This window comes from Kogia breviceps, chromosome 3 (genome assembly GCF_026419965.1).
Source record: "Kogia breviceps isolate mKogBre1 chromosome 3, mKogBre1 haplotype 1, whole genome shotgun sequence".
NCBI classification, from domain to species: Eukaryota; Metazoa; Chordata; class Mammalia; order Artiodactyla; family Physeteridae; genus Kogia; species Kogia breviceps.
The window spans coordinates 25,618,114-25,635,861 of NC_081312.1; the positions used below are offsets into that span (position 1 = coordinate 25,618,114).

General features: G+C 52.7%; 1 protein-coding gene across 7 annotated transcripts in view; it reads right to left on the minus strand.

The window, feature by feature from the left end:
• Positions 1 to 17,748, minus strand: part of TMEM63C (transmembrane protein 63C) — a 74,657-nt gene that overhangs the window by 8,833 nt on the left and 48,076 nt on the right. For 6 of the 7 annotated variants that reach the window (XM_067027999.1, XM_067027998.1, XM_067028001.1 and 3 more), the window contains 15 exons: positions 16,796 to 16,938; positions 15,359 to 15,407; positions 13,462 to 13,570; positions 11,969 to 12,042; positions 11,345 to 11,425; positions 11,109 to 11,232; positions 10,214 to 10,347; positions 8,707 to 8,829; positions 8,096 to 8,249; positions 6,750 to 6,856; positions 5,631 to 5,717; positions 4,987 to 5,052; positions 2,326 to 2,488; positions 1,987 to 2,092; positions 1,457 to 1,624 (listed from right to left, as the gene is read on the minus strand). In XM_067027999.1, coding sequence (XP_066884100.1) covers positions 1,457 to 1,624; positions 1,987 to 2,092; positions 2,326 to 2,488; positions 4,987 to 5,052; positions 5,631 to 5,717; positions 6,750 to 6,856; positions 8,096 to 8,249; positions 8,707 to 8,829; positions 10,214 to 10,347; positions 11,109 to 11,232; positions 11,345 to 11,425; positions 11,969 to 12,042; positions 13,462 to 13,570; positions 15,359 to 15,407; positions 16,796 to 16,938 — 1,688 coding nt within the window. Of the gene's footprint in view, positions 1 to 1,456; positions 1,625 to 1,986; positions 2,093 to 2,325; positions 2,489 to 4,986; positions 5,053 to 5,630; positions 5,718 to 6,749; positions 6,857 to 8,095; positions 8,250 to 8,706; positions 8,830 to 10,213; positions 10,348 to 11,108; positions 11,233 to 11,344; positions 11,426 to 11,968; positions 12,043 to 13,461; positions 13,571 to 15,354; positions 15,408 to 16,795; positions 16,939 to 17,748 lie in introns of all 7 variants that reach the window. The other variant, XM_067028004.1, reaches the window with a different exon arrangement.

Sequence of the window (17,748 nt, forward strand, 5' to 3'; positions counted from 1 at the left end):
ATAAATGCCCTCCACTTTGCCCTGTTCCCCAAAACGTATGCACAGGGTGAGGTGTGGGAGCGACAGACAGGAGGCTGTAGGGGAGCTGGTAGGTCATTCAAATTTTGATCTTTCGGGCTTCCCTGGTGGCGCAGTGGTTGAGAATCCGCCTGCCGATGCAGGAGACACGGGTTCGTGCCCTGGTCTGGGAAGATCCCACATGCCACGGAGCAACTAAGCCCGTGAGCCATGGCCGCTGAGCCTGCGCGTCCGGAGCCTGTGCTCCGCAACGGGAGAGGCCACAACAGTGAGAGGCCCGCGTACAGAAAAAAAAAAAAAAAAAAAAAAAAAAAAAATTTTGATCTTTCAATTTTCTCTATTTTGGATAAGAAACATGTAGTCCTTTATACTTAGAAAAAAAACGCATTATTAAAAAAATGAAGTCTGCTGGGGCAGGAAAGGCTTTGGGGGTGACAACAAATGGCCAATGCACAGAAATAACTGTGAGCTGAGTGTTGCCTGACACCACTCTGACAGGCAGTGAAAAAACATGGACTTTCCCTTCTCCACTCCTCTGAGAAGGTTAAGGTCAAGTGTCTTGAGGGAAGGCAAGTGTGGCGGGGGAAGAAGGAGGGTGGGGAGGTCAGCATGAGCCTTTTCTAAGAGTGGGAAGGAGCTGGCAGAGACTTGCTGCCTGGGGCATGGGTGACTCTGAGGGGAGGGGGGGGTTCCAGTCTGTGGCCTGCGGGGACTCTCTCTGTGAGGGTGTCTCTGAGCTCAGCTGGGCGGGGACAGCAGCTTTGCACAGCCAAGCTGGCTGCTGGGGCAGGCTCTGAATCCTCCTCCAGGTTTGTTTTTTTTTTTTTTTTTTTTGCGGTACGCGGGCCTCTCACCGTTGTGGCCCCTCCCGTTGCGGAACAGGCTCAGCGGCCATGGCTCACGGGCCCAGCCGCTCTGCGGCATGTGGGATTTTCCCGGACCGGGGCACGAACCCGTGTCCCCTGCATCGGCAGGCGGACTCTCAACCACTGCTGCCACCTGGGAAGCCCCTCCTCCAGGTTTTTGACAACACATAAAACCAGGCATCTTCTAGGAGCCCAGAGGGAATGTCTTGCAAATGGAGCCTGATAGCTAATATTTTATTTCCTGCCAGCCTTGAGTTAGAATGAAGGAATAGGATGTTTTTTTTAAATTATTTTTTGTTTGTTTGTTTTGCTTTGGTTTTGCCCTGAAAGTTGTAAACCAACATATGTATATGATTTGGACCACGTTGGTCCTCCGCTTAGCTTCCAAGGTCTGCCGGGACTCTATGACACGAGCCCTCTAGGCCTAGAGAAGGCACTGGGCTTTGCCCTGTTCCATAAGTAACACCTTGCTCTTCCCAGGCTTTGTCTGCTCCTACAGAGCTGTTGTTGAGGGGTGACAGAGCGATGGGGCACAGGCAGAGGCGGGATGCTGGGGCAGGCTTGGTACCTACCTAATCGCAGGATGGAGAAGAAGAGCATCCAGAACAGACCCAGGAGCGGCGCGAAGGCGGCCTGGTGGACAGCAGCCACGTGGATCTGCTCGTTGAGTTTGGTGGGTGCGTAGGAGTAGTACATGTTATAGCGGTCCGTGACGTGTTTCATGCACAAGTAGAGTAGCCCTGGGGGCCGGGAGACGGAGGCACACTCAGCGGCCGCCCCAAGGCTCCCCCATCAGGCCTGAGATGCTAGATTCAGGTCTGTCAGAGTGGCAAGGGCCAAGAACAGGCTGTGGGAGCTCCATGGTGCTGACCTCTGGGACCAGCAGCTTCCCTTGAGCCCCTAGAACCTATTCTGTCAACAAACAGCCTATGTAAACAGCCACCCAACCTTGGCCCCCTGACTGGCTTGGCTCTGACCCGGCCCCTCCCCACCCTTCCGACAGTCTGTCCCAGGTCTCCTCCTGATCCAGGAGGGAGCTGGATGCTGTGGGGCTCCCAGTCCAAGGGTGTGCAGTCCCCAGTGAGCTTCGGGGATGACTCACCAAAAGGAACGATGATGGGGCAGGTGATGCTGTACGCCATCACCACGCTGAAGACATTCAACATCCACGCGTACTCGCGCCCATACTGGAAGTCCATGGCCTGGTTCTGGGGCAGAAGGCAGGGGTCCTCCTGAGGTGGCCTGGTCCGCTTGGCTTGGCTGCTTCTGTGCTCCTCGTCCGGGATGGCAACCTCCCTTCCAACCCTGGTGTCCGAGAAGCACCTCGCCCCACCTCACCATGCCTCCATCTCCGGTCCCTCCGTGCTTCTAACAGGCCCCCTTCCTGACTCCCGCCCAAGGGAAACTGTGGGCTGTGCGCAGGGAAGGGCCTGGCCCTCACCATTCTGATGTGGACTCTCTCTGGCTCCGACCTGGAGAAGAAGAGGCGGGTGGTGTACAGAAAGAGTGACCCCAGGCGCAACAGCTCCATGCCTGTGCCAATCAAAGCTGACGTGATCACGTAGTTGACAAAGAAGGCGCCATTGTCTGGCAGGAACACACACCTGGATGGAAGACAGCCACAGAAGCCAAGGAAGAGGGAAAGGGCAGAGATATTGGGAGGAAGGAGGAGAGAGAGGAAACGAATTGAGGAAGTGGGGATGGGGTGGAGGTAGAGAAGGGGAGAATAGCTTTCAAATACAGTCATCCCTCGGTATCCGTGAGGGATTGTTTCTAGGAGCCCCTGTGGTTACCAGATCCAGGGATGCCCAAGTCCCTTATATGAACTGGCATAATATTTGCATATAACCTAGGCACATCCTCCTGTATACTCTAAATCATCTCTAGATCATCTGTAATGCCTAACACAATGTAAACAGCTGTAAATACAACGTACATGCTGTGCAAGTAGCTGCCTGCACACAGCAAATTCAAGTTTTGCTTTTGGGAACTTTCTGGAATTCTTTTCCTGAATATTTTTGATCTGCAGTAGGTCAAATCCGAAGATGTGGAACCCATGGATATGGAGGGCTGACTGTATACATGTGTTCTCAGACCAGTTTAGGTTAACAAGGGCCCTTCTGAGCAGGGCTGGGGGTGGTCTATGGCATTTGTGGATGGGTTAGGAGATACATGCACTGGCTTGCTCTAAAGAAGGGCTGTTTGACGAATGGATAAAGAAGATGTGGTACATGTATACAAAGGAACATTACTCAGCCATGAAAAGGAACAAAATTGGGTCATTTGTAGAGATGTGGATGGACCTAGAGACTGTCATACAGAGTGAAGTAAGTCAGAAAGAGAAAAAAAATATCATATATTAACACATATATGTGGAATCTAGATAAATGGTACAGGTGAACCGGTTTGCAAGGCAGAAATAGAGACACAGATGTAGAGAACAAACGTATAGACACCAAGAGGGGGAAGTGGGGGGCGGGTGGTGGTGGTGGGTTGAATTGGGAGATTGGGATTGACATGTATACACTAATATGTATAAAATAGATAACTAATAAGAACCTGCTGTATAAAAAATAAATTAAAATAAAATTCAAAAAAACTAATAAAGAAGGACTGTTTGACTTGGATCCACAGACCCTGGAGAGTCCATAAGTAGAATTTTGGGGGTCTGTGACCTCGAATAGGGAAAAGATTATGTCTTTACTTTCTCCGATTTAGCACCTCCTTCCATTAAGAGCGTGGGCAACAAATCACAGTGATGTCCGCCATAGCCATGAGTCTGTCACCAGTTGAAATGAGGTATTTTCATATCGTGTTGTACTTATTGCTGAGCTCTTACGATACCATTTGCGCTCATCATCATTTCAAAATGATGCTAGTTATTAGTCAGGCCGCTAAATTAGATATGCTAAATTCACACGATTGAGATTCTTCTGTCTGCACGTGCGTGTTTGACATAGCTAGTGGGCCGACTTCAACTAGTAGTCATTCAGACACCTGAATGGGTCGTCACACTGCCTGTTCTCACGTTGGTGACCCAGGCATCTCTGCTGCTTTCCAGTGTCTCCATCTACACAATTCTGTCACCTTCCTTGAAAAGAGAAATCCAGTAAGCCCCTGGACATATTTCAGAACTCCTTCAAAAGCTATTCTTTCTTGAGGGCGTCGGAGTTGAGTCATGAACTCACAATTCTTTTCTTTCTCATATACAAACTGTACTGAAGATAATGACCTAGCCAAAGATGAACTCACTCATCTTGGAAATAAATCAACTTATTACAGTTATAGTTTAATTGTAGAAAGCTTGGGGAATTCTGGTCCTTGCCCTATAAAGCAAGCTATGAAAGCCTGCATGTCATTTGCAATAATATACCTTTGAAAATTGGGACTTTCAACATTTGGAACCCTAAAAACAAAACAAAACAAAAGAGAAATTGGCTGGATATCTAACACGACCTAAATGTTGCTTTGTCAAAAATCCACTCCCCTGCCCAATTTAATATTCTTCTTCTAGCTAAGTAAAATCAGCTTTCACACCGATGCCTTTCAAACAATAAAATGTAACTTTTGCTTGCCTACCTTTAGAATGCATCGGCCTATTATTAAATGCGTTAATAGAGATTGCATTACAAATTTGAATTTTGAAATATTTTGATAACTATGTTTAAGCATAATTGGTTTTTGTTCTAACCCAGGTATCTTGTACATTTAAAGAAATCTACTCAGAGTACATGTAAAACTGGCAAAATCTGAACAAGCTCTGTGGATTGTTTCAACATCAGTTTTCTGGTTGTGATATTGTACTATAGTTACACAAGATGTTACCATTGGGGGAAACTGGATAAAGGGTACATAGGACATTTTTTGGGGCAATTTCCTTTGAGTCTACAGTTAGTTCAAAAACTTCATTCAGAGAAGGAGTCCCTGGGCTTTACCCCCAAAGGGGTCCATGGCACAGAAAATGTTAAGAGGCTGCCTAATGAGAGTGTTAACATGCATTCATCTCTACCTGTATGAGCAAATAAAGGATACACATATCCACCTGGTGTGAAGCCCCAATGCACATTGGGAGTACACCTGAAACATGCACTCTAGTACTCACTGGAACCTGATGGATGCCTGTTCCAGATAGTAGATGTCAAATAGCCAACGGAAAAAGACGTCCAAACTAGAGTAAAGAATAAAGAATAAAGCACAAGAAAAAGGACAAGAATAAAGCAGACCCTTCAGTTAATGAATCTATGACCTAAGGCCTGGGGTTCAGTTCCTCTTGGGCTGGCCTCCTTCCTTTCAACCTCCCTTGCCCAATCCCCAAAGACTCTTGCATCTTAATATTCTAGCTGGCCAATCCACACTGCCTCTCTTCTTAATGCTGGGCCCTAACCCTTTGGCCTTTCAGCTCAAGGCCTCCCCTCTAGCAAACCTTCGCCAGCCATTGCTCCCACAGTGTTCTCTCCCTCTTCTGAATTTCTACTGCATATTCTTCCCACCTTGGGCTGTCAGTTAGCTGATAGGTACATCTTGTTTCCCCAGCTGGAGGATAAGCTCTTTGAGGTCAGAGTTCATGACTGACAGCCTAGAGTTCACATGATACCTGACTCATGCTACGCTCATGACAGGCACTGGACTGTCATTCGAGGAATGGATTTGCAGCAACCAGAGGTGGGCCTACAGTGTCTGAAAGAGGAGGTTCCAACTCTAGGGTGAGCCTGGCTGACACAGGAGAGAGAATTGGAGGTGAGGTACCTGGTCAGTCCCATAGAGGGCAGAATGACCACCATAAACACCAGAAAGATGTAGCACTTGTGCACTATGATCAGATTCTGAGTTGATCTGGAAGGAAACAAAGAGAGACACGATAAGAACCAAACGCCTTACTACAGAATGAAGAGAGAGAGAGACGGCTACCTGGCCTAGAAAATGGTTTCATAGTGCATACCGGTGCCATCTCCACGGAGCACTGTGAGCTGTGCTGTGGCTGGGAGCAGCAGGAAAGAGTAGCATGATCAACTAGTGATGTCTGCCTTGGCCATAAGAAAAGGAAGGGAAGGCACACACATACCATATACTTGACATCTCTGTTCAACGGACATTACTAATGATACTCGGAATTCTTGCAGAGTTTCAATAAGCAACATGAGCCCTGTTCTTGGCCAGAGGAAAGACCAGTAAGGATTTCTGTTAAGATAAACCTCCTGGCTTACTACCTGATAGGATGATAGAAACTTCTGGTGCAGGAAATAACTTTTGAGACCCACGCAGTCTTCAGGCCAAAAAGCAGGTCCACCTGCCCCAGCATACGGTAAATCCTTTCTAACTAATTAGCTCCTACCATAGAACTATTAGTGCTAATAAATAGGAAATAGCTCTTAATTGTTTAAGATGTGGGCCCTGTGTAGGCTACATGGGTCTACAGTCAGATTGAGTGCAGGGGCTCCTCTGCTATGGCCATAGCAGCTCTTCTGACATTTTCCAAACAAGTCCTGCCCTCTCACTCTCATCCTCTGCCCTCTGCCTGGAATTCCTGGCACTGCCTATCTCTGCACGCAGCTCCAGACCCTCAGCACGTGGCTGGAGGCTGAGGGAGCAGCCCGAGGAGGGCTGGGTTTTGACCCCACACGCCTGGTATGGTGGGCCCATCTCAGCATCCCTGAGGCCAGAGGCCCAGAGGCAAACCTGTCCCCTTTCCAAAGAAAAAAATATCCGTTAGTGTTTTGGGATGGTTTCAGGCATCAAAACCTCCCCATATCTATTCCATTCCTGAGGCCAGACAGGAAGCCAGAGTACTAAGCTGGTGGGGTTTGTGGGGGCAGAGGAAGAAGGAGGTGCCAAGAGCAGGGCTAGGAGGGGAGACCCCCAGCTCACCTGGTCCAGTGGGCTTCAAGGAAGGCGGAGAGGTAGACGAGCAGAGGCATTATCACCGTAAAGGCCCAGAGCAACAAGGAGGGGAAGAACTGAGTCACGATGGGGCTCTGTAGGGGTGGAGTGGAGGAGGGCAGAGAGACGTCAATGCAAGAAGCGCCATTCTCCTTGCAGGCTTCCCTCACCTTCTCCCACATCCCTGGCCTCTTCTTCAGCTCAGTCCCAGAGCAGGTCTGGTGTCCCCGAGGCTGCACAGCGCGCCTGGCCTTTCTGACCCGCCTTCCTGGTCAGGGGTCTGCCTGGCTGGGGCAGCCAGAGGCTGACACCCCAAAGTCAAGTGACATCCCCAAGGAGTGCAGGCCTTCGACACTGAGGTCACTGGAGGGGTGCCCTAGGCTGCCCCTAGTGACTGGGCCCTAAGGCCACAGCCAGCTGCTGTCACTCATGTCTCGGACCTCAGGGAGGAGACGCTGCTTCTGTTGTGATGTTGTGTGAGAAGTGGCGAAGAGGGGGAGGGTATGGAGCAAGAATTCCCAGGGAGAGCTGTGGTCCCCTTGCCTGGGGCCTACTGTGAAGTTGACAAAGGAGGGCAAAGGTAAGCAGCAGCGGGGGCGGGGAGTGCTTAGCTTGACTGCTCGCACGTGCTTGCGTGCGCGTGCGCACCCGTGGGTGCGTGGGTGCGTGTGTTTTGCTGGAACAGGCAGGGGGATAACAGGAAAGGTGGGGCTTTCTAGGATCACTACAACAGCCTTGAGGCGATAGAACTTGGAAACGAGCCAGTCCAGTTCCTCGGAATGCCTCTGTCCATAGGAAGCGGCCCTTCCCTCCAGGGACGGCTCCGGTGAGCCGCCCCGCACGCCCAGCCAGGTGTGGGTGTGTCTGGAAGCGCGGGAAGTGGAGACAGAGCTGGAGGGCCTTCTCCTCTAGAAGGGCTGCCTTGGAACTAACCTCTGCCTGCCCCGCCCTCAACCCTGTCTTCAGAGCAGGGAGCCCAGCTCTAGAGAACGTGGGGAGAACAGAGCTGGCACGCTCGCCACACCTTCTGCTGCCCCTTTTGTACCTCTGGTTTGGCCTAATGTAAAGGAGCCCTCCAAGCCCACCCCCCAAACTCACCCCAGAACTCGCCTGGGGCTCCCCCACGCTTCAGCCCCGGTCCCTGAGATGGGCAACGACCCACATCCATGCCCTTTAGAGCACGGGAAGCGCTGTGCCACCATTTACACCACTGCCACTGCCACAGGCGTGCGGGCATCGGAGTCACGTCCCAGTGGGCCTCCCACCCCCTCCTCGCCTGAGTTCTTCCTTCATCTCCCTGGGGCCCCCGCGCCTGGCCTGAGCAGAGGAGGCACCTTCAGCTTCTCGATGGGGCGGGTGACGTTGTACATGTCGATGGTGTTGATGATGATGGCAGGCGTGGTGAGGAAGAAGAAGAGGAAGAAGAGGAAGGTGTTGATTGCGATGAAGCGGGCCCACCAATGGAAGCGGTGGACAGACAGGTGTTTCCTGGGCGGGACGGAGGAGGGAGACGCACTTAGGACCCCGGGTCTCAGCCCTCAGACACAGCCCGTGCTGTGTCCTGCATGCCGGCCGTGGGCCGGGCTGCCCTGGTCTCATTCAACCCCGTGGGCCCACCCACACCTGCATGAATCAGCCCTGGGCCTTCCCGTCAGTCACACCGCTTGTAAAGCCTCTGAGTATAATCCATAGGCGAGCCAAAAAAACGATCCGAATTCTTTCTGCAGGAAAAAAGTCTTTCCCCAAAGGTTGGGTGCCTTCCACGCTTGTGGTGGGGTGGGCTTGGGGGTGGGAGGAGGCTGTGATGCCCACAAGAGAAACAGCCCAGCGGGGGCTGTGTGTGGCAGCAGAGCAGGAGGACAGGCCCTCGTTCCCTCCCCCGTCCTACGGCCTTCTTCAGTCCCAGAGGAGCTCAAAGGAGAGGGGAGGGACAGAGAGGGCTTACCAAATAATGTCTTTGGGGTGTGGGGCAAGGACAACCCTCCAATGGTCAGATTTGACGATGGTGGTCACCGAGGACTGTTGGGCCGACACGCCGCACTGGATGAACTTGTAATCCTCCAGGATGCTGCGGAGATGCGGGAGCAGACAGAGGTCCAGGGGTGAGGACGATGATCTGGGGATGGGGGCGGTGCTCATGCCAGGGGCCCGGGGCTGCTGTGGCCATCCCACAGGTAGAGGCTCATCCACTTCCTGGGAACTCTTGGAGACTTGGATATGTCTCTCTCAACCTTGTAAGTGGGCAGTCCCCAAGGCCTACTCACTGAACGAAAAGGGGCATTAGAGGGAGGGACTGTCCAGGAAAAAAAGGGGACCACACGGTTCTCAGTTCATGTCTTTTCCCCTTAACGGTAGTGACAGCACAAAGACCCGCTCTTTCTGTGAGGCTGACAGGAGAGGTATTCATTTCAGCCCCGTCTTAGTATCCGTAGCTACCGACTATTGAGTTCTACACAGCGCATGACGCTGTGCTAATTGGTGATTAACATCGTCTTAATTGCACAGATTACTGAAGACACAACCAAAGAGGGGCGGGTGCTGGCACTGGAGCCTCATCTTTGGTTTTCCAATTCACACATCTGCTGTAATTAAACCTTAGATCCTCTCTACAGAGAGTGTTCTCAGAAAGTTATTGTCTTACACAGATGTATTGTTGTACATGACACATGCACTAACTAGAACACATATCCCTTCTTAACCCTCTGGGAGGAGGACAGGGAAGATATAAGTAATCAAATTTGATAGATAAGAAATTTGAGGGTGTAAGTGACTTGCAAAATTGTACACAATTTTTTGTGACTAAACTCTAGCCTGTGCCACTCTTCCTTGGTAGGGTTGGGGTGGGCGAGGACAAATGTTTTGAGTGATCAGACTCCCTCGGGGAGGGGAGGGCCCCATAATCCTCAAAAGACTGATTCTGAGGCTCCCATCTATTTGACCCAGTCCTAAGATTCCTTCCAGAACATTCCAGAGTGGCCCTCATCCACTCCCTATCAAGGTGGGGCTGCTAGAGGCTGGCGCGGAGGAGAGAGGAGGAGGGCTACGAATTAGGGGAGGCTTGCAGCAGGAGAGGAGAAATGGCAAGCAGGGCTTCTCTACCCTGACTCTGTCACTTGTGGTGAGGGGAGGGGTGATGTGCAATGAGGGAGAACTGGGTGCCATTCTTGTCAAGGCCTGGAAGGGGAACCAAGATGTCAACAGCTACTCTGACCACTTCTGTGCTGAAGCAAGAACATATGGGAGTGAAGAGCCCAGGGCCTGGGCATCTCTGGAGATAAGCTGAGCCTGGCAGCTGGGGGAAGACGGATGTGGCCATGCTCTAGAAAGCAAGATGGCGGCTGCCATGCCCATGAGGAACATGGAGGGGTCGACGGGAGGGCAGGCTTCAGAGAAGCAGAGGCCCACTGTCAGGGCTGGGCTGGACACAGCAAGCAGCTGGCCCTGGCACTCACTGCTTTGTCATCCTGGAGTCCTGGAAGGTGACAAAGATCAGGTCCAGACGCTTCAGCCGAACGCGGTTGAGCTCAGCGTTGAACTCATCAGTCAGCTGCTCCTCCAGCTCACTATAATATTGCTCTGCGTCTACCTGGGGTGAGATGTGGCCCTCAGAGCTGGAGCAGCCAGAGTTCCAGGCCTCACGCTTGGATGTGAGGCCTCTCTCCACTCAGGCAGCAGGCCCGAGGTCTTGGTTCCATCCCCGGCTCCCTTTGAAGCCCAGCAAAAAGCTCAGGACCCCAGGTGGGATCCAAGATCCCAGCTCTAGAAGAGGAAGAGGCTATGACTCTGAAATTAGCTCCCTGCTCTTAGATCTAGGGAAAGCGAGGCATTGCTGGGGGTAAGCAGGTGCCTTTGGACTCGGAGGAGCCTCCAGATGAGTGATAGAATATATGTCTGTAGCATTTTCAGGAAAGGGGATGATTCGTTTTCTGGACTCGCTAGAGTTCAGTCCTGCCAAGCAAGACCTCCTTCTAGCCACGGTGGTTGGGCGATAAGACTGAATCCACTGCTTTCAAATATTCCTGTCCTAGCTCTGTGAAGCCCTGAGGCCTGGGAGCCTATAGCAGCCTGCTGTGTCCTCGCTGGTCCTCCCATCCAAGCCCAGGAGGGGTCAAGAACAAGCCTCCCTGGATCATTCTGGAGGGGGCCCCGAGGAATACTCCTCTCAACAGGGAGACAGGACGGGTGGAAAGGAAAGCAGGAGCCAGGTGCTGCAGCACAGAGCAGACCTGAATGAGGCCTGTGGCCCCAGGGTGCGGGCAAGGGGCACTGCCCAGAGCCCTGGACAAAGCCTGGAAACCCGGTGCCCTAGCCCCTCCACTGTGTCCCCCCCATGCCCTTGCCAGTTACCTCTTTAAAGCAAACCCAGCACTTGCAGAAGCACAGCCGGGAACAGGGGTGGATCTTGATCATCACCTTCCCCTTCTTCTTGGCCTTGGCAGTATAATAGAGCCGGCCCCGCATTGCATGGCGCCTGTCAGCCAAAGGGCAACAGGAGAAGGATCTTGTGGTCAGGGTGCCAGCAGAGCCACAACCTCTCCTTCTCTCCCCACCCCAGATTCAGACAGGTCCCGCTACAGCCTCACCTCTGATCGTCCAAGTCAATCAGGGTCCTGACGTCGTAGCAGAAGTGGACTCTGGTCACTACGCACCCTGGATAGGCCTCACTGAAGCCACAGACATGGAGGTTGAGCCATTCTGTAGGGCTGGGGACCTCCCCCCACCCACCCCCTACCCAGAGCTACAGCCTACAGGGCTAGGGGGCTCAGCTACCCATGGTTCCTCGTGCTTGGATGGTAGAATCCACCCCTTGCTCCTAAGGCTGGATGTCAGGGTTGATCCCTGTTAATCTGAGAGTTGCCACATCTCTCCCAGATGACACAGAACAGGGCCAGGGAGCAGAGCTGGAAATTGCTGCTCATGGAGAGATAATTAGCTCCTGTGGCTAGGAACTCGGGTCACAAAAGTTGCCTCAAGATGACCTGCTCTAGATAACTGTGGTCTGGCAGCTCCCTGGGCTCCACAGTTGGAGGTACAAGGGAAAGGCATCCCCCATCACACCCCCCATGCCATGCAGAAATTCCCTGACTTCAGAAACCCTGCTCTGGCCCCAACCAAGGCCTCCCCCATTCTGAAAGGTTGATCCTGAGCTGAATCTAGGGTGAGCCACAGCCCCACTCCACCATCCTCAGCCCACCCGACCCACTTACTGAAAATGCTTAATGATGATCTCTGGGTCTTGGATGTCCGTGGGGACATAGGTGATCATTAGTGTCCTTGTGACCTAGGTGGGGAAGGTCAATGGAGAAAGAAGCCCGTGCTCACACAGGACTCCTGGAGTCTGGAACTTCAGGTGGCCCACAACCACCTGGAGTAGGTTATCTACTCACATCAGGCCGCCTCCCTGCTGGGTAAGCCACGTGTCAGCTTCCCTAGCCTGTGTCCCTGAGGTCAGCAGGCCGTGGGAAGCTGCAGCCAGGGAAGCTACACCTCCGTTCATCTCTGTGCCCCCCATGGACCCCTTGCCATAGACGGCTGTGATCGAGGGAGGAGGAGCCAGAGGCTGCAGACAGGGCCTGGGGAAGGACCACAGCTCCACGCCCCGCAAGGGCTGTTCATGCTCTCTTGCCGATTTACAGTCTCCCTGCACCTCCGCTGCTCCATGTGACGTCCCACCTCGCGGGGTCGTCCCTCCCGTCGGACTGCGCAGGGGAGTCAGGAGGTGAGCTACACTCTGGGGAGGGAGTGTGGAAGCCCCTCAAAGTCCACATTTTATTCTGTGAGCGGGAAATGTCTTCCCGAGCCATCGCCTCGAGGCGACAGTCTGGTAAACTGTGCTGCAAGAGAGGGTAGTCTGGGTAGAAGCTTCTGGTGGCAAGAAGGAAAGCTGAAGTGGCCGAGTCCGGACTGGTCAGGGGTGCCCAAGCCTCCATGACTGGCAGGCTGAAACGTTTGGGATTACCTTCCAGGGGTATGTGCCTTTGCATTCTGGGGTGGGGTAACGTGAATCCGTCCTTTAGGATGGACAGCTTGAAGGAGCTGATCTCGCTTTTACCTGCCATCTTCCCCCACAGACGCCCCTACCCACCTAGTGGTCCTTCCTGGGATCACCTCCCAAATAAGTGAACGCTACTCAAATCCCTGTCTCGGGGTCTGCTTGGGGAGGTAGGATGGGGAAAACACAAACCGAGACAGTGGGGACAACACCGGGGCAGGACATGGGGTCTCTGACCTCAGGGAGATGGTGGGAGGGCAAGGAGCTTGGGCACAGCAAGAGTGGGCAAAGTAGTCAAAATATCTACCCAGAGGGTCAGCAGGGGGCACTGGCCGCTGAGGATGGAGGCCTCCCGCAGGTTCAGGGCTTAGTTAAGCCTGTAGTTTTCTGATGGTGGGGAGGTCCAGGGGTCCTCGGAGAGGGTCCAGGGCAGCAGGGGTGCAGGGGGAGGAGGCACCTGCGAGCAGCTATTTACCAATTGGTTTGGAAGTGTGTTAGTGGTTTAACAGCCCGGACAGATGTGCCAGGTGACCGTTCCCAGGGATAAGCGGAGGAGGCTTGCCCTACTCAGGTGAGTCTGCCCCCTGCCAGGTGTGCAGCACACACCAAGCTGGGATGCCTCTGAAGTATGGGAGTGGGATGGTGCCCAGCTGGGGAGAGCCTCTAGCCGAGAGGGTGTTGTTCTAGTAGCACTTTTCACTTACTCACCTTGTAGCTCTTCTTGGGCGCAAACCCTAAGCAGTGATGAGTCATGAAGAGGAAGTTGGTGACAAAGTATAAGAAAGCGAAGCAGCTGTGCAGCCACAGGAACTTACTCCTGCCAAGAACAAGACACAGGAGGCGTGAGACCCCCACTTCCACCCCGCACGGTCTTCCCAGGGCCACCCTCTGGTGCCTCCAGACACTCGGGCACCTTGGAAGGGAATGGAGAAGGGGCTGTCCACTCCAACGAATAGAGGCTAACATTAATTGAGTGTTTACTCTACGTCAGGCCCAGGGTGGGACTAGATGCTTCGTGTACAACTTCTCACTAGACTCTTGTACCTCGTGAAGGTGGTACTGTGAATGTCTTCATTTAACTCGTAGGGAAACAAGGGCTAGAGTGACGGCTCAAGGTCACTCCTCGCTGGGGCGGTGCCGGGAGGTGAGCCTGGACTGTGTCGTGCTGCCAGCGGCTGTGGCTCAGACCGCCCCCGCCGACCGTGAGGACAACAGGAGGGGCCACCCGGCCTCTGTGGTAAGGGACTCTGGGGTCACACGCAGGCCTGCCGATTCGGCCCGCCTCCCTGGGGTAGGAAGAGTGCTGGCCCTTGGGCTCTGTGCTCACGTGATGCTGTCCCAAGGCATCCGGCCAGGGTGACTGCTCGGAAATAGGGCCCGCCTTATTTGGTGCAGTTGGAGGAGAGAAAGGCTGCCTTGCTTCAAAATATCTCCTCACCACTGTCCCCGCGCTGGCATTTCACCTAACCTTCCCCATCTAGTTACATGTTTCTCTCCTCGGTGCTCTCAGAGGGAGCAAGGTGACACAGTCCCTAAGGGACATTCCAGCTCTCTGCCAGCATGGATTTACCAACGTTGAAGGCTCTTTGCTGCCCTATTCAAATTCACTTCTCGTTGGGAAGTTGTAGGTGCCACACTTACAACAGTGGCCAGCCTGGGAGAGGCTGGTAAGCTCTACTCTGGTGTTGCCAGTACCCGGGAAAGAGTTGGTTGAAGGTGGAGGCGAGAGGGTGCCCAACGATTGTGCTGAGTTTGGACTTTGATGGATTTGGCATTTGATGGTTTGCAGGGGTGCAGGGGCAGAGGATCAGGGGTGGGGCAAGGGGAGGTGGGGCAGGAGTGTGCAAAACCCCACTCACACCTGCTGGAAGTGCTGCTCCAGCTTTGTCAGGAAGCTGGCCAAGCCTGGCCATGAGACCTGGCGGGCGGGCTGATGTCTCAGCCTGGACCAGCAGGGCCACACCTGGCTCAGTGCAGATTGACCTGGCCACCAACTGGGTTGGCTGATGTTAAAATCCACAGGTTCCTGGACCATGAGGGCTGGAGGGGGGCTTAGAGGTCATGTCCAACAGCTCTTCCCCCACCACGGACTAGGGATGAAGCTCAGAGGCGGAGGGTACACTGCCCCAGACCCAGGGCCGGCTAATGGCAAAGCCGGGGCATGAACCCAGCTCCTGTGGTTCCTTAGTCTCGCTGCTGTGGGAATCAGGTCTGAGCTTCACTCGGTTATATGAGGGTTGACCTCAACTATTTTGTGGGCAGGGAAGCAGTACCTTAAACATCTGCTTACTACAGTAATCCTGTTGGGAGCTGGACATACTAAGCAAATAGGACCATCTTTCCAAATCTTCAGGAGTGACCGGTTTAGGTCGTTCCATCCATTACAGATATGGGGACACTGAGGCACCAAGAATACTTCCCCACCAAGAGGATGCAACTTCTGGCATCCCACTTGGAACCTGGGTTCCCAAGGAAACCAGGCCTTTCTTATCAGCAGAGCGGTGCTCATGTTTTGGACCCACGCATTGGACCATCTCTCCACGCTAACACCCGCCCCACCCTCCCCGAGCCAGTAGAATGGGAGGTAAGAGGATCAGGTACCTACTCTGTGGAGACATTGACAATGGTGGTCCGGCCAAAGTGACTATTCCAGTCTGAAAGAGAAGAAAGGTGCTGACCTCAAGCCTGGCACCTTGACTGGTTGGGTGCCAGACTTCAGGGTTCCTGAGTGAATGCCCGGGGTCTAGAGATGCTTGCCTACGCCCTGGTCTTCCTTCTAGTTCCCCAGAGCTTGTCCCCAGCTTCCAAACAGCCCCATCAGAGGCCTCCTCTCTTCCCTGGGACTGCTGACTGGGCTCCCCGGCTGTGAAGCAAGACCGAGCGTTGGTGCGGCAACCCCAGAGCATGACTGACTCAGGGTGGACACCGGTGAATGCTTGTGGGAGGGACCCGGCAGCCCCACCGTGAGCGGAATGATGAAATTAGCAACACCGTTACCGCTGGTGACAATCAGAAAACCCAGAACTTCTGAAAATGCATTGCTGCCTCATTCAAACGGAGTCAGTCCTTCTGGCTGAGTGTCTTCGTGTGCTGGTTTAGACATCTCCAAGTTTTATGAAATCATACTATCATCATTGCCAACATACTAGCTCTTAGGATGAGAATCTGGGAAGGCAGGGCTCAGTAGTTATTTACTCTGGTGGTGGTATTTGGTAGCATGAGAAATGGGTGCTACCTTGAAGTAACTGAGGTCTACCTCTGGCCGAGGAGAAATAGGTGGAAACTTGAGCAATCGGTACACCTGGCTGCCACCTGGGCATTTAAGGTGCTATCCTGTACCACCTATAGCTGTATGGGCCTCATCCAGCTCTATGTTTGCATTTCCTAGTGAGACCCTGGCTGTTATTCACAGCGCCTACTATCAGGCACTGTGCCAACCACCTGACATGCATTGTCTCTCAATCGCTATGACAGTTGAGGAAACTGAGGCCTGAGGACACTGTATAAGATGAAATAATTTTCTGGGAAGCAGACATGGGTAAAAGTTGGGGAACCATGATTTTTCTGTCTTTGAAGCCCAAGCCCTCAGCCACCACATTATTGTGTGAAAAGTTACCCTGTGATAAGGAGTGTGGATAGATTCCCTATGAGAAATTCTGCATGCTGTGTCCATCAGAGCGGGTACGGAGAGAGATCAGGTCCAGAGATCTTTGTAGTGGGTCACATGTCATAACAAGGCCTCCAGGAGCACCTGAACAGGTGCAGTGTGGGGTCATAAATAAACATTCAGTTTTAGACTGAATTACTACTATCTGTCTTCTGTGTGCCAGGCCCTGGGCCAAATTTATACCCAAAGAGGTATCATCTCCAGTTTCCATGTGAGAGAACTGAAGCGTGGGTTGCCTAAGGTCACGTAACTAATTTTGAGACGTGCAATTAAAATTTAGATTCCTAGATGCTCAAGACCCAAGCTCTGTCCTGCCTACCGGGCTGCCCCTTAGGTCTAGTGGGCCCGGCCCAGGACCTGCTGAGCTCTGCCTACCCAGAACATTTCCAGTGTAGTTGATGGGCAAAATGATGCCCAAGGAGGGGATGCAGAGGATAAGCACAAGGACGATGAGATGATACTGGAACATGATGTAGATACGGGCATCGTCTCCACACTTGCTAATCAGATCTTCGTTCCTGGAAGAGACACAGAGAAAAGGACTTTGCTCAGGAGCCAACATGGCTACAACGGAAGTCGGAGGTAGACAGAGGAAAGGGAGAGAAGGTGACCCCCCTGCCCCCGAGTTTTTATCTTTAGAAATATCACCCTTGGGCTTCCCTGGTGGCGCAGTGGTTGAGAGTCCGCCTGCCGATGCAGGGGACACGGGTTCGTGCCCCGGTCCGGGAAGATCCCACATGCCGCGGAGCGGCTGGGCCCGTGAGCCATGGCCGCTGAGCCTGCGCGTCCGGAGCCTGTGCTCCACAGCGGGAGAAGCCACAATAGTGAGAGGCCCATGTACCGCAAAAAAAAAAAGAAATATCACCCTTCTCAAAACTTGTTATGCCTGAAATGTATTTCACTGAATTTCACAGGCGTATCAAAGATAGAGGCTACAGATACACTCCTGGGAACCCAGAAACTCTCTTAAATCAGGCATTTATTTCCTCTTTTATTGCTTCTTCAAACATTTTGAGTGCTTGCTATAGCGTAGGCACTGAATAGACCATTAGTGATAACAGGATTCATCCTATTTTTCAAAAAGTTGTTCCTTAAATTAAAAAGGGGTACTTAAAGCCACAATGAGGTATCACTCCACACTGCCAGACTGGCCAAAGTTGGAAAGTCGGCGAGGAAAGTGTTGGTGAGAAAGTGCTGGCGAGGGTGTGGGATGCCTGGAGCTCTCTCACACTCATGGGTACTTACTCTGGCACACAGCTTTGGATAAGAGTGGACATTATCTACAGAAGTTGACTCTAAGTATACCCTAGGACCTAGCAATTCCACTC